We start from the raw sequence: 21,771 nt of genomic DNA on the forward strand, positions 1-21,771 counted from the left end.
ATTAGTGTCCAAACTTAAGGTTAATTGTGCTGTGTAGGAATCCAAAGTGTCAGAAGAAGATACCTACTAATCATTATGATTTTTGTTCTGTCAGAAGGCTGAGAGGAGCACTTACTCAAAATTGCTGCTTATACTCCTGTCTACCTATGACAGATATTTTTGTCACTTTTTTTTCACATTTCATGTCATTTTCACATGGGAAATTGTGCTCCAAGCTGTGTGTATTTTCTGCTGGCAGTGATGCAGTTCGGCAAGGGGAAGTCGTGCTGCTATCGGTTTCTGACCAAAGGACAGCAGTGGATCTGGCTCCAGACCCATTACTACATCACCTACCACCAGTGGAACTCCAAGCCAGAGTTCATTGTGTGCACTCACATGGTGGTAAGGTATGGAAAATCCTATCAACTCGCCAGGACATAAAGGACAGGAAGATAGGAGCATCCTCATATCTGCCAGAATGTTCTTTTAAAAATATAACATCACTTACATAACAAAAAAATTAAGCCTGAACTTTCTGAAGGAAATAGGGTAATTATAGAAAAATTATCAGACTGAACCTTAGTTTATGTTGAGCTTACTTTTTGTTTTTAGTTTAGGGGCAGATAAACTATGGCATTTTTTAATTTTGTGCAAAATTAGAGAATAGACAGATCCTAAATATTCATGTTCTCTAATCCTTATATTGTTTTTAAAGAGATGTGTAGAAGCTTTCCAGTGAAGTCATAAAGTGGTTGTAGGATGTGAAGTTGACCTTTTTATATAGTTCTTTAATATACATCTTGACTTCAAGAAGATAGGAACAGAGCAAAACTTGAAAATTAAACCACTCTCAAATCTTATTCAGTAGCATTTGACTTAAGTCACTTTCCAGCTGCTCATTTAACCTGTAAAATGTACAGTAATTTATTTCTCCACTCTCTTAAAGCACATTTTAAGAAATATAGCAATTCCATGTTGATACATAGAATTATGTTTTCCATTCAGTTATGCAGATGTTCGTGTGGAGAGGAGACAGGAGATGGGCTTGGAAGAAGTATCCTCAGAGGTGGTGTCCTCAGCACTAAAGGTACAATGAGAAAAGTTTTTTTCATAAACTTATGTAGCAATCACAACTTGTTCTGTGTTAACATCACTGAAGACTCCAGCATTGTCTTTCTGCAATGTTGGTGGATTCTCTTAACTTCAGAACTCATTGCTCATTTGAATTATTTTGACATAAATCAGGTGAGTTTATGAAAGAATAAACCTGGAGACTAGTAGCAACCACAAATGAAGTGGAACATGGGCAGGGGCAGTGTAAGATATCTCACTTTTCCTTGGCAAGGTACTACAGTCTAAAGATGCATTTGGACAAGTTCTGGCAATCAGCCCTCTTGGCAACATCTCAGTGATCTCTTTAGGAAAGACAACAAAGCTGGTCCTCAGTGCATGGCCAAGTGTCTCACAGAGGTTGCAGTTGCTGTCACATCCAACTGAACACAAAAGAAAGAGTCGGAAAAACATCTGAAGGCACAAAGTGACTATGGCAGTAGCTTGCTGTTTATTTCTAGCTCAGTGATAGTTGTTTGTAAAATGTATTCATTTGATGCTGTTTGGAAGGGGCATTGATGCCTTTGTCCCAGTCTGCTGGTCTACCTGAGATTATTTCTGCTCAAGTCATTTTAGGTCTGCCAAAGAACTGGAGTGCAACCATTACTAAATATCAAAATGCTTTACCTCTGACAGATGCAATAGCTGTTCTCCTTTTCTGGTTTGTTTTAGGAGAGTGGTGCCAGCTTGGATCCTGAACAGCACTTTAATGCACTTGATATTGGTGCCTCAATCCTCAGCGCTAGTCGGACACCCTCAGTATCATCCAGGAGCTCACCAAAATCTTCCCACACACCCAAGTCAGACCCAGCATGTGAGTGGCATTCCTGAGTTATGGAATTATTTTTAATTTAGCCAAGTTAAAGAATGTGCGCTTATATACCACAGCTGCTAATTTAACAGTAAATTATGAGGTATTGATGATATGCACTGACAAAGAAGTGCAAAAGCTGAAATAGTGATGTACAAGAGAGAAGGTTCTAGCACAGCCACCTAAATGCTGGAAGATGAACACTGGGATTAGACATGAAATGTGCTGTTTCAATCTGTTACAAAAAAGAGGATTTTGTGTTTAGATTTGAGGGCACCTCTGTGAGCAATATAAGATTTCTCTAGACTTACATGAGTAGTAACAGCCTGTGGTGACTCACCTCTGGCCAAGATTTAGGATGCTCCAGTGTTGACTTGGGTATACTCTTTCTGCTTCCTGGTCTGGAAAAAAAGCCAATGAGCTAACCTAAATTTACAGTTATTTGGCCCATACAAAGGGGGTTCCAGCTGGTTTAGAACAGTTCATGGGTCTTTTTGCAGTGCTCATTGGAGCATAGAATCATAATCTGTCTCATTTACTTTTATCTTTGCCCAGACCCTCCTTATCAGCTTGATTTTATTGCCATTGAAGTCAACAAGAACAGCCCTGACTCCCACTAGAATTTAGCCAGGCCATTACAATTTCTACCCAGGTCTTGTTGTATTACCCCCTTCAAACAGGGTTGATTTCCAGCATGAGAGATCTCACTGGTGCTTTTCTTGCAGCTACACCAACAAAGCTGATTACAGAGTCCAACACTCCCTTACCGAGAGCACCGAGCGCACAGCAGGATTTATCTGTGCACAGACTCAGCCAGCCTACTGCTCTTCAGGTAACTTCACAAGGAATCATGGAAACAGGCAGAGGGTGTAACAGCATGTGCCACATACGCAGCTTAGCAATTAAAAACAACTTACACAGAAGCCACGGCATTAGAAGAAACCTAAAATTTAAAGAAGCCAAACTTCTAAATAAAGTTTTGGTTTGTTTTGTTTTTAACCTAGGTTTCTTTGCCTTCTCAGCTTCCATGTGAGCTTCTCCCACAGCAGTTGCTGCCTCAAGCAACTCTGCAAAATCAGCCTGCACCTCTGGCACAGGTTAGTTGGGGATTTGGAAGTGGAATAGGTCACTTGCTTATCTCCTGATACTTTCTCATTTTGGGGCTTTTAAGTTACCTCTCTAGTAACTAAAATCCCCAAATCCAAACTCTCAACCACTTAAAATACTGTGGGAAAAGTAATATGAATTTTACACTTGTATGTTTAAACATATAACTGCATGCAGGTGTTCAGAAGCCCAGGTGCATGTAGGTTCAGGTGTGCACACATCTGTTTCATGAGAGGACAAAAACCAGATGGAAGAAGAATTTCCAACTTCACTTCTACAGCACCAGGTCCCTTCAAGATCAAATTCACAATGAGAATTAAAACCAAAAACTAACAGAGACATCCAGTCCTGCTAAAAACACCTGTTTGGCTGTGCTGATGCAGAACTAACTAGCAGTATAGGACATGCAAATTCAACAACACCCATTTTGTGAGTGTGCCAGTAATGGTGAGGATGCCACTGAAGACAAATTTCATATTCCTCCAGTCTATTAAAAAAGTGGGTGATGGCCCAAAACATCACCTCAGGGTTACATTTGCAGTGGAATTTGAAGAACAGATTTGCATACCATGGTCCCAGCACATTGTTTTTCTCCTGTGGTTCTGCTCTGATGATACACCCCATCATCCTCTGATTTTAGGAATGACAGAGTATTGCTGGACCTAGACTGCTTCTACCATTGATACCACATACTCACTCACAAGACCCCAGAGTTTATTTCTGTAGCACATAAAGCATATAAAGTCCTGAGGATCCTGGCTTTAAAATAACAAATTCTCATTTATCTTCCATGTTTAATATTCTCTTCATGACTCCACGCTAGCATGCAGCGAATAAACAGCATATCAATTATCTGCTCTGAACATTCATTTTCTTTTGCAGATACTTTTCCCCGTTATTCATTAATGCATTTTCAAACATCAATTAGTTTATGTATTATAAGTCTCTGTGTGTTTTGTTTGACTTTTTTCTACCTCCCTTTCTTCTCCATCAAAGCTCTTTGTGAAGAGAAGCTTTCCAGTTGTTTACCAAGACCCCTACTGCCTTGTCCCTTCCCAGTAAAAGGCTCTTTCTGGCACACCAGCTACATTTCTTTTTTTTCTGACAAATTAGAGCGCCATCCAGTCACTGATTAAGCCTCTTTGGCCACTGAAATCTTAGTGAAAGGAAGAGGGCTGACTCTGTCTACACAGGCAGCCCTCTGGCAGCAGTCACAGCAGTGCTCCTGGCAAAGCTCAGGATGAAGCTTGACCTGGAGCAGGGAAATAACACCAGGACATTGCAGCTCAGGCTGCTGATGTTCACACTCCATAGAAAAACTCCTGTAGAGAGTACCAAGTCTCCACACACGTGTGATTTTCATAAACTGTTATGAATGTTATGATACTACACTGTACGTCCCACTTTAAAATAATTAACATGTCAGCCTACAGCAATATAATTAATTATTCAAAAGACAAAGGTGCCTGCAGCACTAGGTGAGTGAGGAACAAAACCAGGTACGTGTGCATCCTACCAGGAACACTTTCTTGGCTTCCTAGCTGACCATTTCCAGTTGTGCAGTTTAGTGGCAAAACACAAGCCCATAGCTTGTAGAAAAGGTGTGGCCAGGTGCCCCGCTGCCAGGAGGAGCTGCACAGGTTTGTCCCTTCTGCCTTTCTGCCACTTGTCCTTAGCTGATGGTGACTGATGGCAGGAGCTGGAAGGCCCTGGGTATCCTTGTGGCTAACATTTGGCTACAGGGTGGCAGCAGCAGGGAAAACATTATAAGTGGCCACAACTGTGTCTGCAGTGAGCAGCTAGCTGCTGCCTCGGGCACCATCTGCTTAAACTTTGAGTAGTTTTATTTCCAGCAAAGGCTGTGATGGTTTTGTCTCCACTGAAATGCGATTTTAGCTTGTGCCTTGCTTGTGTGAATGAACAGACAGCACAGTGTCACCCTAGATGTCACCTGAATGTAAATGGTTTACTTTAAACCAAGTGCTCCCAATTAGAATATTTGTTTGTTTGCCTTCCTCATTGTCATAAATTAAAATCCCCTGCAACACAGCGGATGTTGATGACTGAATAATAATTAACACTAATAATCCGTTTGGGATTGAGCAGGTGTTATTCAGATGAAGGAAGAAAGAACAAGTCGTTCGGTGAGCTGCAAAATTAATGAAATCCAGTTTCCCAGGGGCTGTGCCTTGCAGGACTGGTGCATGGAGCCAGCCTTTCCCACAGGAGCAAGGGATGAGTGGATCCTTCTCTCCTTTGCTCAGCTAAAGCCTTCATGAAGTTACAGCAATCTGGTATTTTTGACACTCTCTCAACTCTGTTGAATGTCTCCAGCAAGAAACATGGCTCATCTCTTGGGCCAGAAGAATTGAAAGAAAGCTGGAAGACAGGCAGAAAAGAAAGTTTTAAAGGAAACTCAGCTACAAAGCAAATAGGGTCTCTTTTCTTTACCTAGCTACCTATTGTCATGACACTTGTAGGAACAGATTGTCTTGGGAGATCCATCTTTTGTTCAACACATTAGAAATGAGGAACCGTCCTGACAGACACAGGGGCCACAGGTCCCTGCTCCTGGCTGCAGCCCCCCAGCACCTAGAGAGAGGGAGTAACCCTGGCACCGTGGGGTAGCACTCAGTGGAGAAAAACACCTCTCCTTGGGCATGGTGGAGGAGAGGAATCACAGCATGGAAGTGCCAGCCCCTCTCCCTGGTCTGTAGAACTTCCCTGGACCGTACCCAGCACTAGTGCATCAAGCCCTTCTCTACCAGAACATATGCTGACATGATCCCAAATGCATCACTTTATTTTACTCTTTTTTTAAGAAACCAGACTAAAATTACTGCTGTGGTTTTTGCTTGTTTGTTTTGAGGGCTTTTTTTGCCTGCATTAACAAACCTTGATTAAACTGGTGCAACTATAGAGATCTCACAGGTTTAGTCTCCCGTGTTTGTATCTAGGAAGATGACAGTTTTCTGTGTATTACATGCACTTATCTAAGAATTCTGTGGATTTGTAAATACCTAAGTGAGATGAAGAGCAACTTCATCGGATGCCAATGGCAGAGTTAAACCTGAGCAGTGTTTTCTGTGAAAGGTTTTGAGTTAAGCTCTTTTAATTTATTATACAAGTAGAGATTTCTCCCTTAATTAGTAGAGAGGTTAATGATCTTGAGATAAATACTCTCTGGAGCAGTTGAATTGCTGTTAGTGTCTCATTGTACAAAAACAATAGGAGCTCTGTAAGCACAGAGATCATGGTTAGAGTTATCAACAATTTGGGGGTTAGAGTGGGAAAAGGAAAAAAGCAAAAGAGAAATTTCCTTGTCTTCATCCATAACAGCTTTCACTCCAGTATACCAGCTAATTGTTGATGTTAAGTATTTTAATACAGAAAGCATGTAAAAGAGAGAACAAAAAGACAATATAAGATGAATATGCTAAATATAAGAACCTGCACAAAAAAAATTAAGGAATAATAATTTAAAATCAACAGCAATACATTCTTGTATGCAACTTCGCAAAGCAAATTCAAATTTAAAACTAAGACCAGAAAATTGATTTTATTTCTTTTTGAAGTATAAAGTGATTGTGAAATTACTTAGTTTAAAATTCCTTACATTGATCAATTGAAGAAAATCAGGTTCCTTTCTCAAAGGGTCATCAAGGAATTTGCATATTAATCAAAAGTCTGCCATCACGAAGACAGGCAGTTAAAATGAAGCTCTTTGCTAAAACTGTTTTTAATTCCTTTTCTAATAAGGATCCTTTTAAAAACTTAAAAGCAGTCCTCTCTAAAAGAGTTCATATAATTAGATAACAAGACTTGTCTTTTTAAAAGATCCTTCTGTACAGGCCAGGTTAAAGCAGGAATTTGCTGTATCTCCTCCATGATGTGTTGCTCACAGCATCATTCCACTCCTTAAACCAGGATACCTGAGACTCTTCGGAACCAAAAGGCTGGGCTGCAACGAACAGCAGTGGATTCCCCTTTGAGTCACTTGTTCTTATTCCCAAACATCTGAGGTCTCTGCTCAGCCATTCCTCAGGTTAATTCTTTATACATGGATAAGAAAGAAAAAAGGAGACCCTGATCTGGCTTCTGTAACCCCAATTCCAAGTAACACAGACTTCCCTTTGGGAGGTTTGACACCATGTTTCTGCTCTGGGGAGGAGTGGGTTGCAGATGATGGCACTGCTGTTTGCAGGCACGAGCACCATGAGTCACAGCAGGGCCAAGGGCTCCCTTCCCCGCCTTGGGCAGACTGTGCAAGCAGTGAGTGCTCACAGATGCCTCTGGCAGCCAAGGGGCTCTGTCACCAGCAGCTGCAAGTACCACCTCAGCAGCCCTCCTTGCCCCTAAGCAGGGCTGGCTGAGAGACTGACCCCCACCTGGCCATCACTCTGTGCAGTGACCTCCCAGGCTGTGTGGGAAAGCCTCCCTCTGCCTGATAAATGGAAATAAACTTCCTGAAGTTCTCGCTCTTTCTCTGCCAAAGGCCATTTACTTGGAGATGTCAGCTTTGCTAGAGGGAAGGTAAAGGTACTTTCACATACTTAACTGATTTAAGATGTGCTAGTTAGCTGATACAAATCTATTCTGTCACATTTAGCCTTCTCCAAGTAGCCAGAAATTTCATCTAAGGAAGTGTACAGTGCTGCTAGCAGCAGAGCACTCCTTAATTCCTGTCTTGTTATCTTTTTTCCCCTACTAAAAAGCCAGAAACAATGTAAGCCAGTGCACCATGGAGCAGGAAGGCTCCAGCAGCGAGCATCAGCTCACCCACTAGCACAGAGCCACTGGAACAAATATAGGGCAGGGCAGCATTTTCCAGTCACAGCAATTATTTTTTTTTGCCTGTACACTCACAGCCCTGCATGTTTTCAAGAAGATCTTGGATGCCTTGATTACATAAAAACTTAAAAAGATTTTTGAAGGGTTTTGTTCTTTTTTTCAAAGACTGTTTTTTACTTTTAGAATATGAGCTTATCAAAAGCAATTATTCCAAAGCCTATCAAAGTAATAATTAACTTTGGTGAACTTTGAATTGTACCTGAAAGCACCAACTATTAGGGATTTATTGCTATTAGTCCTCTCCACAACTCTTGATTATTTCAGTTTGTGCCAGTATTGCTGCTATTGGAGGTGCACCTGCTTCTTGACCTTGATTAACGATCTCCATTTTTTACTATTATTTAGAACAGCCTTTCTTCCACTGAGTTGAGCTATTCATTTTATATCACATATAAAAATAACTTAATGAGTATTTCTTGTCATTTAAGTGCTACTCAGCTGTACAAATCTAGAAAATGTTTATTTTGGTCTATTGTGTGATGCCTTAGTAAGTCATCAGCAGAACAAAGCATTGCAGAACTGCTATTTCTGATCTGAAAAAGGAAAGCATTAGTAAAACACATCTGGATTATGCTGTTATGCCACACTAAGGGCTCCAAACTACAAGCTAATGAAAATAATGCATTCATTTGCCATCCAGTTAAGATGCTCTTGATATATTAAAGTAGCATATTCCCAAAAACAGTCCTTACAGCAGAACATGGTCAACTGTAAGCAGATCATTCTAGCCGAGGAAATTTAATATATGTGCATAACCCTGAAAATAGACAAGATGTCTCTGTCTGCATGTTAGTATATTACAAAGACATTTTTATTTTTTAGCTGTGCTTTACAATGAAGAGACCAGTAACTCCTTACAGAACAGTGTTCTACTGAGGCTGTTTGTATTAGAATGACTGATTTTCCCCCCCTCCCCTCTTTTTTTATTTCCTCCCCCCAGTTCTCAGCACAATTCAGCATGTTCCAGACCATCAAGGACCAGCTGGAGCAGCGGACACGGATCCTGCAGGCCAACATCCGCTGGCAGCAGGAGGAGCTCCAGAAGATCCAGGAGCAGCTCTGCCTGGTCCAAGACTCCAGCGTACAGGTGCGTTACTGCTGGAAGGGACAGAGTCAAGCATCCTCTCTCTGTTGATAGGCTTGGCAAATTTAAAATTGTTCCAGAGTCCAGGATATCTGGACAAGTAGAAAGTAGCTCATCTGAATTGTAGACGGATGTTGCCTTCTAAAAGCCTTTTGAGTAACCTCTGTTAAGAAAGGTTTAAGAGCTCTCTGGAAGAAGAGAAGGAAGGAATACCTCAGCCTTAGGAGGAGGAGAAGAATAATTAGGGTCATTTACAATTGCATTTTATTACTTTATCTACCAAGTCTTCAGACTGAGGAGCTGTAGTAGAAAGAGTGTTCAAGTTCAGACTTCCTTGTCACCTTAAAACCCCTGAAATTCTGCTAATGTTAATTTGTTCACACCTTGGAGGTATCTGAATTTTTTCTTCACCAGACAGGCTTAAGCCTTTAGGGTGAAGCTGACTGAGCCTGCTCTGCTTCTGCCTTTGACACCTCCTACACAGAGGTAGAATTCTCTGATACAGTATGTGCTTTGTACCCCTTCCGTCTACCAAACCTCAGAAATAATAGTAAGTGAAGTTTAGTAGATCACAGGTTTCCTTTAACAACAAGTGGACAAATCATCCAGTTTTATGGAGTTTTCTGAATGTGGGTGATTACTACTATATTCCTCATAATTTAAATATAAATGCCAGGTTAAATGATCCTTGCTAGAAATGTGGCACTGGGGACTTGGTGAGTACTATACTAACAAGATTATTTTAGAAGACAAGCTTTGTCAAGGAAACAAACATCTCAAGAGTATTTTACAAACAGGACGGGACCTACTGAAGTCAGTGAGAATTTTGCTTGCAACTTCCACACTGAAATAGACTCTCACCCATGATCAGCATCTGTGAAATGCAGTTTCACACATTAACAAATTGCGATCGTATGTTTAGGTAATTAAGGGATCAGCAAAGCCAAATTAGAAACTTTGCCACCTAAGTTGCTGCATGTGCACTGCTGTAAGATGACACAGCAGCTGTGGGTTCCAAACCCAGAACTCCCTGTTCTGGTGCCATACAATCACACAGGGAGACCGGGTTTAGCTTCAGTGTGTTTCTTCTGTTGGTTCTCTGCTGACTTTGATTAATGGGAAGAAAAATTCTCTATGCAATTAACAGGTGTTCAGTTCAGAATCATGTCATATGTCTGAAAGCTATTATTGTTATTATGAATATCAAGAGACATTATATTCTCACTTTCTCTCTTTTTAATTGGGTGACAACCATTACTCTCTCCTGGTGATGTCTTCAATAATCATACACACTCTTTTTTTTCGTCATTCAGGCAAAAACAGAATTTCAGAGCACATTCTTATATGCAAGAAACAGATTCTGGTTTTAGAAAGCTATCTCCTATATGCATTAGGATGCATTTAACAGCACAAAGACCATGGGACAGATTCTCACATACACTCAGAGGGAGCTCAGGCAGAAGCCCAGAGGGTAAATTAATGGTGAGTTGATCTGTATTGCCCCCCCCCCCCCCCCCATTACCAGTTTGTAGCTCTGACTTACATCATCTGGGTGATGCCCTCTCGCATGAAGACTGCACCAGGTTGGACCAAGTATTTTCAGACCATTACAAGTTCTTTTCTGTCAGTACCTACCAATTTCCAGTTTACAGATGCAGTACTGAGAGGCAGGGAGAATGGAAAGAGCTTGGAAATGCAGGGGGCTGCATATTTGCCTTAAATGGCAATGCTGGACAGGGATCATCCAGCAATGCTGGATGGAGAACACATCCTCTGTATTTTGTGTGCCTTTTGGTCTCCTCAGAGCAATCAGACAAGGTGATGAGATGCAAGTGGTTACACTGACTCCTGGCCAGGACCTTTTTCTTCTCCAACTTTCTCTAGGTAAAAAAAAAACAAAAAACACACAAAGAAATTACTGTGCTGTTGCAAGGATAGATTGACATGAGGAATAATTTTTCTCTTACTTGGCTAGGGGTAATTTGAAAGAAAGCTGCACACTTTTGCATGCAGCTCTTTTGTGACTCACAAGCAGCAAGGAGTAAACTGTTAAATCAGAAATCCAACCACGTGCTTTGCTGCACAGATTTCATCATTCAGGGAGCTGGATGTCAGACATTGATCTGTGTCTACTATCAAAGCTAAAATGCATTGTAACAAACTGGCTACTATCAAGCACATTTCTGGTGTCTTTAATACACTGCATAATAGAGCTGTAAGTGTGGGGGAGTGATGTAGGCTGTTTGAAAAGGGGGAAGTGCTTCCTGCTTTTCCCCTATTAGCTGATTTATTAGCATATCATCCCCACCGGTTCACTCCCTTCCACATAGAAATGTACAGGTAGCTCCATGGAGAATTAAGCTCGATTTCCATTTCCTTCAGAGATCTTCAAAACTGAGTACAGCAGTCCACTAAGAAATGCTTTCCCAGACAGACAGATGTTGAGCACAGTAGTCTGCATTAGAAACTGTTTGCAGGAGCCTTGTGCAGAGAAAGATGAAACTATCGGGAGGGTTGCAGGCCCTGAATAAAAGTGTTCGAAACCCCATTAGATCCCTGTTACTGCTTCTCCTGACAACGAAGGACAAGAGCAGGAAGAGTAACCTCAGAAGTCTGAAGGATGCTGTGTCTGCTCCAGTTTGAACAGTCTAGCTAATGATTCACAGATGCAAGAGGAAGGCAGAAAGGCTGAACCAGAACAGCTTGCAAGAACTACAATCAAGACCATCCACAGCCACCCATCATTTGCAAAGCAGGCTCTCTTCGAAGTCATGAATCTCAGCTTCCCAGTGCTGTGCTTCTCATCTTTATATATTTTACATAAAGAAAGAGTCTTGATGCCTGTAATGATGAGCCCAAAAGCTATAATCCCCTGATTATCCAAAGGACAGGTAGAGTCAAAAAGATGTTTTCCTCAGGATGCCTTGTCAGTGTGGTTCAGCCATTAGCTGTAGGGCTCTTCTATCTTGGAATGAGGGGGCAGCAGTGTCAGAGGGTCCCTCCTCTCCCTTGCTGCTTTGCTGTGTATGTTAACAATCTGGCCAATTAAAAAATGTTTGTAAGATGCTTCACTGACCTTGCAGTCCACAAAATCACCAACGAGACATATCATTAGCAGCAATACAGTTAGGGGGCTGCTAATTTATCTACTTAGGGAAAGATTTCATTTTTTGTGAAAAGGTTTTTCTTGTTATTTAAAGCTGCTGTATTTCAGCGTTTTGGGGGAATTCTGACAAGACTATCACAAAAGAGGCACATTGCGAAAAACCACCATTAATTTTGTACAAGTTAAGCTTTTAGGTTTAACTAACAAGTGGAAATGTCATGCTTTGATCCTCTGTCAGGTTAACTCTTGAGTTTTCAGTTCTGCAGGGACACAACCACCATTGCTTCCTGCTCTAAGCTTTTTTCCAGGTCATTTATGTCCAGAGGGTAACAATGCTGCTTTGGCCATTATAATGGCAACAGAGGGTCCCCAGGTATGAAGCACTCAGAGCCCTCTCAGGGTACAAACACATGAACAAATGAAATTGGCCTTCTGGGATAAACTTGGTTCTGAATTTATGGTGTGTTAGCTGCCAACCATTAACTGTGCACGTTCCTACCCAGTGGCACACTCTGATAATTGCAAAGTAGGTTACTCTGCTTTCTTTGGAGGATAAACTCCTTGGCCTTCATCTGGAAGTAAAGTAAGCACACAGGGAAGTTCCTGCTAAATAAGTAGTCTGCTGCAAGTTCACACCCCACCTGACATTCACCTTGATAGATGTTGAATTTGCATTGGGTGAGCTGAGTGTTTCTCCAGTGCTGTGTGCCATGTACAAGGAGAACACTAAGCTAATCCTCCTAAATGTCTTAATTTGCAGTGATCTGTCCAGTACCAGTGGGCTCACAAGCCCTTCCCATCACTTTTTTCACATGCACCACTTGCTTTGCCCATTCTTAGTTTTATATCAAATTTTATATCAGTGGCGACCTGTCTCATGGCTAGGGCTAATCAAGGGAGTTCATGTACTAAACATGTCCAAAACTTAGCTTCTATGTACAGAAAAGAAACAAGAAAATGAATTTTAAATGAATTTTCATTATATTTGTCTTTGATTTATTCATAATAAGGCCTATTTACTTGGCAGAAGTTGCAAGACCATCTGTCTTTCTGATATGTAATGGCTCCATACTCAGTGAGCAGTGTTTTTAAAAGACAACACTCAGAGCTAGTTTCAGACCCGCTGCAAGCAGCAGCCCCAACCCTGTCACTTGACCCATTTATTCCTATCAGACATCTCTGAGATGTGGTTAGCCTACAGCACCTGAAACAAGATGTTGCTTTTCCTTAATCGTCCCCTTCTCCCAGATGATTAATGTAAGCTTTGTCTGTCCCTTTTTTCCTAGGTAAAATCTTGGCATGCATAAATTAATTAAAAATTTATCATATTTAAATAAGCTGTGTTTTTAAAGCTAGGTAAATAAGTACAACCATGATGGATCAAGCCATACTTTTGCAAAGAAAAGCAATACATTATGCTGGGCCTTTGGAAAAGCTATGGGCTTTTTCCAGGAAAAATGAGAGGAGACATGATAGTTTAGGGAATTGTTAATACAGCAATAAGCTGCACAAAGGTGTACTAATTACTGGGCATACCTCAGATGTACTGCTAGGCATGAGACTGATGGATGAATAATAAAGAGAATAATTGTGATTCTGATTTCATTTAAAACTTAAGTAGCTCCACTTAAATTAATGAAGTTCCATACATGCAACAGTGGTGTGGAATCAGAATCAGATCCAAAAATTCTGTCAACAGTGTGGGATGTGTATCTCCATACAGCCCTTGGTGGCAGAAAGGCTAGGTCTGAAATACTGCAAAGAGAGCTTGTGGCATTAATAACACATTGTTTTAAAATATTACTTTTCCCTCTTTACAGCTGTAATAAAAAAATAGCCCCTAGAAGAGCAAAAATTCCCAAGTCCTGTAACTTTTAAAGAAGAAAGCTTCATCTTGAAATGCAAAAGTAGAGAGGACATCATTTACAGAAACACTAAGAGAGGAGGTGCTAGCTCTTTTGCACAAGTGGAATGCATGGCACAGTTAGGAAGAACACCAGGTGACAGTTACCTGATGGGAAATCAGATAAATGACAGTGACTGTCTGTTTACACATCCTGTCAGTGATAAGGACACGGCCATTCAGCTTGGAGAGCTCTGGCCTGACTGTGGCCTCATTAAAAACATTTGACAACTCAGCTGGGTGTAAACTGTTGGGAATTTCCAGAGACAAATTAAAAGATAGTTCTGTCTGAAAGGCAGGTGGATTTTGTTGAAAGGATTGAAAAGACATGGAGTTACTCTCTTCTCTTTGGTCAGGATGCCCCAGAACACAGTGAATGTACTGGGAACTGCTCTTAAGAGGGTTGTGCCTGCCCCATGGAGAGAGGACTTGCACCTTGTAGACACATTTCACAAGTAATGGGTGCACTTGCAGAACAAGAAACCAAGGAACTAGAGACAATAGAGCTGTTAATGCAGGAATGATAGGTGATTTCCAACTAACAGTAAACGTGCTGTGATTCCAGAAATGTGATAACTTTATTTTAGAATATACTTTTGGATTTACTTCTGTCACATTCATTATTCAAAACATCTGGGCTATGTAAATAAATCCTCCCTTCTTCTTTTCCAGATGATCTTACAGCAGCCAACAGTGTCCCTGAGCTTTAGCAGCACTCAGCAGCTGGACCCACAACAGCTACAGCAGAGGTCAGGGACCCTTTCTCAGCAGCAGCTTGTCCCCAGTTCTCAACTTCAAGGGCAAATCACATCTTCACAAACGCCGAACCAGCAGTCACTGAGAGAAGCAAGCGTGATATCGAGCCAGGTAATCATTTCTTTGAACAGAGAAGCATTTAGATGGACAGGAGACACTGAGCTGTTCTTAAGCAAGCAAGTAAAATCGTGTCAGTCCTGTAACTATGCCTTTGCCTTCCCTTTCCTATGCTTCTGTAAAAGGGCAGCCTATAAAAAGGGTTTCCCTACAGTGTTTACCTTACCTTAAAGCCTGTTTTTAATATCGCAGCCAGGAGGGTTACTTGAGCAGCTGTTTCAGATTGAAAATGGAGGAGGGAGGCATGCAAAACGTGTCAGTGACTTACTGGTCTTCAGGTGGTCCTGAAAGAAACCTGACTGATCCCACTGGAAACTTGAAATAGTGAGACCTCTCAGAATACTTGCTCCCTGAGCCCAGTCGAACACCACCAACACAACAAAGCCTGTCTGCTGTGGTGGCACACAGAATACATTGAGATTCTTCTGAGACCCTCAGGCTGTCAACGTTAACAGGTTCCTGCAGAGCAAAATAAAGTTCAGCCTGAGCAGTAACTGAGATCTGTGAAAGCTATTAGGTTTGGCACTGTATTTTTTGTTCATACTGCTGGTTTCTCAACATTTCCAGTGTTTGCTCTTCCACCCACCTGTTGTACCTCCCTTCACAGAAAACTCAGTTCCTCTGCTTCCCAATTGCGTAGCAAGCATATTTCCATTATTGTCTTCTGAGCCCACAGCTGTAGCATTTCACCTCCTTCATTCCTGTGTTATAATGACTCTAATAAAGTAGAGAGTGTATAGCAAATACAGGGCAAGGGGCAGAAACTGATGCCCAGAAAGTTTCGTCAGAATACAAGGAAGAACTTCTTTGTCACTGTGCAAGTGACCGAGCACTGGAACAGGTTGCCCCTAGAGGGTGTGGAGTCTCCCTCGCTGGAGATTCTCAATCACGGTCTGGACACGATCCTGTGCCTGTGGACACGATCCTGTGCCTGTGCTCTGGGATGGCCCTGCTGGAGGATGGAGGCCTGACCAGATGTCCCACTGTGGTCCTTTCCAACCTGACCTGGCCTGTCATTCTGTGAAATGGGGGGGCGGGGGGAAAAACAACACTTTTTTTTATTCTTTAATCTCTTGCTATGACGGGGGTCGGCGGCAGCTCCTCACACTTCACTTTGCTCCTGCCGTAACTGGGGGGTCGTTTAGGTTTGCGGGCCGGCAGGAGCGGGCCCGGGGCAGCTGTGGCCATGACAGTCGTTTCGCGTACGGTGGCAGGAGCCGGCTGGCGGCAGCGCCAGGCACTGGTGCCGCAGCCGGGCTGTCTCCCCGCTCTCTCCTCTTCTCTTGCAGGGCCCGAAGGCGGCGCGGAGCGCGGAGCTGGCGCCGGGCGGCGGCCGCGCCCCGCCCCGCCCCGCACCCGCGCCCGCGCCGTTCGCCTCAGGCGGCGGCGGCGGCCCCGCGGCGCCCCCTGGCGGCCTGTCCCGCGGCGGCACCCCCGCGCCCGCCGGCTGCAGCCACGACCAGCAGCTCAGGTACGGGCCGGCTCCGCGCTCGGGGGCTGAGGGCTGGGCGTACAGCTCCGCCCGAAGGGAACAGCGGGCGCGGCGCACCCCGGCTTTGGGACTGCAGGAATGCACGGGTGGATTAAAATTCCCAAACTGTAGCTGTGTCACCCAATAGCGTTATGAAAACTGATGCCTTGCTGCTGGCTTTGAAGAGCACAAGGTGAATTAAATCGAAGTTGTAAAATATTATTCAAGCATCCATATACCTAGCAGATAATAATGGTAAAAAATGTGATTTATGAGGTGGATGTCCAGTACCTATACCACCCCAGAGGGCAGGCGCTGCCCCAGCCTCCGCCTCGCGGTGCCCAGGACGCGCCTGCCACAGCCGGCAGCTGGATCAGAGCTCCTCACACTCCTCAGCCCGGTGCCGTGCCCGTGAAAATGCCGCTTCTCTTTGCACACTGTGGGAGTTGTATGGTCCTTGTCTTCCAGCAATGTCTTTTTTTTTTTCCCCTCGTGTGCCAGATTGTTGCTTAGCCAGCCTATTCAGCCCATGATGCCTGGGTCCTGTAATGCAAGACACCCTTCAGACCTCAGCATGGCGGGATCCCAGGCCAAGTACGTGCCTTGTTGAAGATAAAACATTAAAGTTGCTTTTGAGGGGAAGTAGCCTTCTTTTGTAAGATGATTAAGTAGTTATAAATATTGGGAATGTGTTACTGTGCTGAGCCTGCCTTCCAGCATCTGGGTCGGCCTTATCCTGCCTGGTCATATCAGGAAGAGTGACAGAGAGAAACACAAAGTGCCAGTGGCATTTTAACAAGCCATGGCTGGGGGAATTGTTGTCCCTCACATGCTGCCTGCTTCAGCACTAGAACTTCTGACCCACCAAAGGTAAATGTGAGAAAGTCAGCACTGGCTCAGTTAAATGATTGGTGAAAATAGAAAGCATCAGCTCAGTTGTTTTATCTCCTCAAAACTTAGATGAAGGAGGCAGAACACACTGGTCAAAATATACCCTTTGTTACGCTGTTTTTTGTCACTGTACTTAATAGTGAACTGATAAAATAATAACCAACTGTTTGCACATCATTCCTTTAAAAATAATTCTTTTTACAAAACAGTACTCTTCTAATGTTATCTCAGGAATGTACGTATTCAGTACTTGTTTTTTTTTTAGACATCATTATTGTTGTTTAAAATTATCTTGAGTTAATTTGTCAAATGTAAATATTGTAGCTCTGCTTTAAGCCTCTGAATAAAAGAGGCCTTATTTGCAAAGATGCATCTCCCAGTTCATGTAGACTTGACTCATGGGACCCCTTTATAGGAGCTCCCATCCTCATACAAGTACCCAGACTGTAGCATTTCTAACTAAACCCTAATGTTGAACAGCTGTTGAGTGAACACAAGCCACACTATGATCTCATCACCCTTTACAGGATAAACAGAATCAGGCTGGGTTGGCAATAGTTCCATTGTGGTTTTGCCCACAGCCTTCCACAAAACAACACATATTTAAGTTTTGCTTTGCAGAAGCAGAATGGCAAGAGAAGATGAGTATTTTGGTTCTGTCACATCCCTCATTCCAGAGGTTTTCTAGAGGCTTCTTCTGTTCCTAGAGCAGGGCTCATGGTGATGGGAACTGCTGATAAGTGGCAATATGCGTATGAGCAGCTTAGGAAGTAATCAACCCTAGCCTTGTGTCTGCAGGAGATCACCACCCCCCCAGGGGAGCACAGGCAGCAGGACAGGCGGTGCATTGGCTTCTCTCTTGCTGCAGTTCAGGGCTCAGCATATTAAAACAGAATCAAAGGCCATTTGGTTTAATGAGCCGGGGATGTGAATGCTGTGGCTGAAGACAAGATGTGCATAAACCAGAATTCTTAATGAATCTAAAATGTGATCTGGATTTTGAGGTGAGATGTATTCTTCCCTCCAAGCCCAGCTCATGCACAGAGTAAGGGAAAGCAGTGCTGCCAGTAATGCTGTTGTTCATATTAGCAGGTCCCATGCACTGGAATAATTTATTGGGAATTATCTGGGGGGTTTAGGCTGAAGAAGAGAAGGCACAGGGAGACCTTACAGCAGCCTTCCACTATCTAAAAGGGGCTACAAGAGAGAAGGGGAGGGACTTTTTACAAGAACATATAGGAATAGGAAAAAAGTTAGTGAATTTAAACTGAAAGAGGGCAGGTTTGGATTAGATATTAGGAAGAAATTCTTTACTGTGAGGGTGGTGAGGCACTGAAACAGGTTGCCCAGAGAAGTGGTGGGTGCCCTATGCCTGGAAGTGTTCAAAGCCAGATTGGTGGATGGGGCTCTGAGCAGCCTGATCTAGTGGAAGATGTCCCTGCCCATGGGAGGCAGGTTGGCACTAGACAGTCTTTAAGGTCAGCATGCTGTGATTCTATGATTTAGGAAGACTAGGGATTGCCATCCCCCTTCTAAGAGAAGACCTTTGTTTCCAACACTTTGTTCTTGATTGTTTTGCTTCTTTCTTCCATAGGTATTCTCAAACCCAACAAATGTTTCAAAGTTTGGAAGTGCAGACTTCCAGCAGCAGCTCTCCAATCGTACTGATGGGACAAGCAGTGTTAAACCAAGGGTTCACCACTACCCCTCCTTCCCAGCCATCCTCTTTGCCACCTATGCAACTCCAGCACCAACAGCATCAGCAGCAACGCTACCTGCAGGTAGGACAAAGAGGATGATGTGTAAAGTGTGCACACAGAGGAACAAGGTGAGTGGGCTGTGCAAATGGGGCCCAGGTTTCTGCTGGAGCCTGATCCTGGCAGAAATGGCCATTTAAGAGATTCTGACCTGTGACACACTGCTACGGTGGCTGGTACTAGTACAGCAAGGGAGCAGTGGGAACAATCAGAATATTTAAAAGAAAATTACTAATTCTGTACATTTAAAGCATAATCAGATTATCTTGGATATATTTAAAGTTTATTTCCAGCTGGAGAAAATCAGTGCCTTAGGATTTGTTCTGTTCTCTTTATTCAGTAGAAAATTTGCTTAGTTTACAAGTCAAAAGATGATTTTTAATTACCAGCATCAACATAAAATAGATCTGGATCAGATATCTGGATCCCTTCAGGAAACTAACTTGTTTTCTCAACTCCACAAGGCAAAGAAGATAAAGTGGAGCACGTTGCCTGGAAGAACCAGGTGATTCGAATATGAAAAAATACTTATTTTTGACCTAATTCAACACATACTAAAATAAAGGGAGGAAATGAGGTGTGTCTGTATTAGTTCAACAGGAGCTGAACCAAGTCTTTGAAACCTGGTCACATATCCACTGGCATCACCCAAAGAGTATAACCAACCTCAAATTATTAAACTCTTGTTATTGAAATGAAATCCTTATCATAGCCTGAGAATTAATGAAAAAAGTCTGGCAGATACTGTTTCCAATAAAGCATCTGCAAAATTCACATCAGCTTCAACACTGCAAGGTCACACCCAACTGTAAGCTCAGGAAAAGGAAGGGCTAGAAGGGACAGCATGAGGCACATTAGAAAATGCTGTTTCATTTCTGCCACCCATCCCTGTCATTTCTGACATGTTCACCCACACGGTTCCCAAACAGGCTCTTCAGGATAACCTGCACATCCCAGGCAGTGCATTACTGTGAGAAAACCATTTCAATGTTCTTTGTTGCAATTTATGTCCACTCCTTCTAGCATTAGTTAAGCTAATCTCATGCCAAACAGCTCCAGAAATAGAAGCCAGCAAACCAGTAGTATTTTTAAGCATCCTGTAAGCTGAGGACAAAGAGCATTAACGCGTGAAAGAATCAAACCGCACGATAAATTTTGTTTTATCTGTAGGTGCAAACACCAAGTTCTTTGCACAATGAACAACCCGATTCTTTGCTCCTGCCATCTTACTCGCCACAGCAAGGAAATATGGGGTATCATCAGACACAACAGCAGCAACAACAGCAACAGCAGCTAACATCAAGAAGGAGGAATAGTTTATCAGAATCATCAAATTTACCACAGCCACTGCGATAGAGTCCCACCAGCACAATCAATGCACGATTAGCTTTAACCAATGGGCACATGAGGCAGAAGAGAATGACTTTGTACTTACTGTTCTGGCTTTTGCACAAGCATTTCTTTCCAAGCTCTGTGACAGAAGTACGCCCAGAGTGCAGACTGCCACGGACAGCGCATTCCCGGCACGCTGGCTTCCGTTTGCGCTGTGTCAAGAGCACAGGATGTACTGACAGAGCAGAGTCACAAGGAGCACTATCCTGTGCAGCCTCCATCACCTCTGGGAGCACAGGAAGAGGCCGTCAGTCCCGCCCTGTCACCCTGGAAGCCATCTGGCAATTGCAAAAGACTGTCAACAGACTCATGAGGTACTTGGCCTTCACTGTTTCAGTTCTTCTTTTGTGTATGAAAAGCACTGCATCAAAGGTCTATCGAGGAGAGAACAAGAGATTATTTTTATTATGATTATTGTTATTATTTTGCACAACTGCACAGATGAGAAAACTAGGCACTTTCTGTAAAGAGAAGTTTGTTTCTTTATTCTTGTGGCCAAATTAGCACATCCAATGGAGGAAAAAGCCCAGCCATTGGTGAAGATGGTCTACAGCTCATAACCCTTGATTTAGAATCTGAAAAGTATTATGCAGCTTACCCTAACTGTTCTTCATTACTAAAAACAAAACAACCAAAAAAAAAAACAAACCCACAACCCACACTGGACTGTTTCCTACATGAATTGTGATTGCAAAGGAGAACTCAAATTGTAAGCACAATCATGCAATTCTCCGGTAGTACAACATGAATCCTTCTTCAACCTAAACTCACCCACTCCAAGTCTCTGAGAAATATGCACTGTGTTTTGGCCCACTGACTTGGGATGCTGCAGACTATTACATATCTCTTTCATTATAACATTTAGGATTAAATTTTCCTTTGGAGGAAAAAAAACAAAAGAAAATGCACTTTTCGCTTTTTTTGTATGTTTTCCGTTGATATGTTTCTAAGAAAGATTTTATGTAATTATTAAATAAAAAGTAGTGTATTGTACAGCTGTTGTAATAATGACCTATTTCTATATAAAATAAAATTATATGGAATTATGTGGAAATTATTTTGTATATGAAATATCAACTCATTTCACAAGTATAAAGATTGTGCTTGTGTTTTTTTGTGAGTGGGTATTTTGTAATAAACTAATGAATTAGAAATGTTTTTGTGAAGGGAACTACTGTTTCATGCTATATACAACTCAAACTATTATTTTTTTCCATTTAATGATGGACAGTTGTCTTTATTTGTAGAATAAAATAAAATAGCCAAAAGGCTTTATTGCAGGACTTGCACACATTTTCCTGTGACTGTTGAACTATGTGATTCACTTTAGACTTTTAATCTTAGCCACAGACTTGAATGGTGTCGGGCACCCAGTTAGAAAAACCAAGTATTTTCCCTTGTAGTTTTTGTCATGGCATAGACACTGAGAATGAAAG

At 42.4% G+C, this 21,771-nt stretch overlaps 1 protein-coding gene and 1 long non-coding RNA gene across 2 annotated transcripts in view; one reads left to right on the top strand and one right to left on the bottom strand.

Annotated features, from left to right (window-relative positions):
* The window catches only part of NPAS2 (neuronal PAS domain protein 2), a 53,602-nt gene extending 32,014 nt beyond the window's left edge, over positions 1-21,588 (top strand). Inside the window, exons 10-20 of the mRNA XM_059493741.1 lie at positions 239-386; positions 985-1,066; positions 1,762-1,903; positions 2,626-2,732; positions 2,905-2,997; positions 8,799-8,945; positions 14,624-14,818; positions 16,114-16,295; positions 16,797-16,889; positions 18,781-18,967; positions 20,114-21,588. Of these exons, the coding sequence (XP_059349724.1) occupies positions 239-386; positions 985-1,066; positions 1,762-1,903; positions 2,626-2,732; positions 2,905-2,997; positions 8,799-8,945; positions 14,624-14,818; positions 16,114-16,295; positions 16,797-16,889; positions 18,781-18,967; positions 20,114-20,299 (1,562 nt within the window). The 3' untranslated portion in view covers positions 20,300-21,588. The remainder of the gene's footprint in view (positions 1-238; positions 387-984; positions 1,067-1,761; positions 1,904-2,625; positions 2,733-2,904; positions 2,998-8,798; positions 8,946-14,623; positions 14,819-16,113; positions 16,296-16,796; positions 16,890-18,780; positions 18,968-20,113) is intronic.
* On the bottom strand, positions 8,980-20,482 carry LOC132070279 (uncharacterized). The gene is made up of 3 exons (XR_009417932.1): positions 20,379-20,482; positions 10,486-10,822; positions 8,980-9,130 (listed from the first exon to the last, which is right to left on the bottom strand). It is a non-coding gene; the product is annotated as an uncharacterized LOC132070279 (long non-coding RNA).
* Positions 21,589-21,771: the final 183 nt, after the last annotated feature.

The sequence above is a fragment of the Ammospiza nelsoni genome, chromosome 2 (assembly GCF_027579445.1).
Source record: "Ammospiza nelsoni isolate bAmmNel1 chromosome 2, bAmmNel1.pri, whole genome shotgun sequence".
NCBI classification, from domain to species: Eukaryota; Metazoa; Chordata; class Aves; order Passeriformes; family Passerellidae; genus Ammospiza; species Ammospiza nelsoni.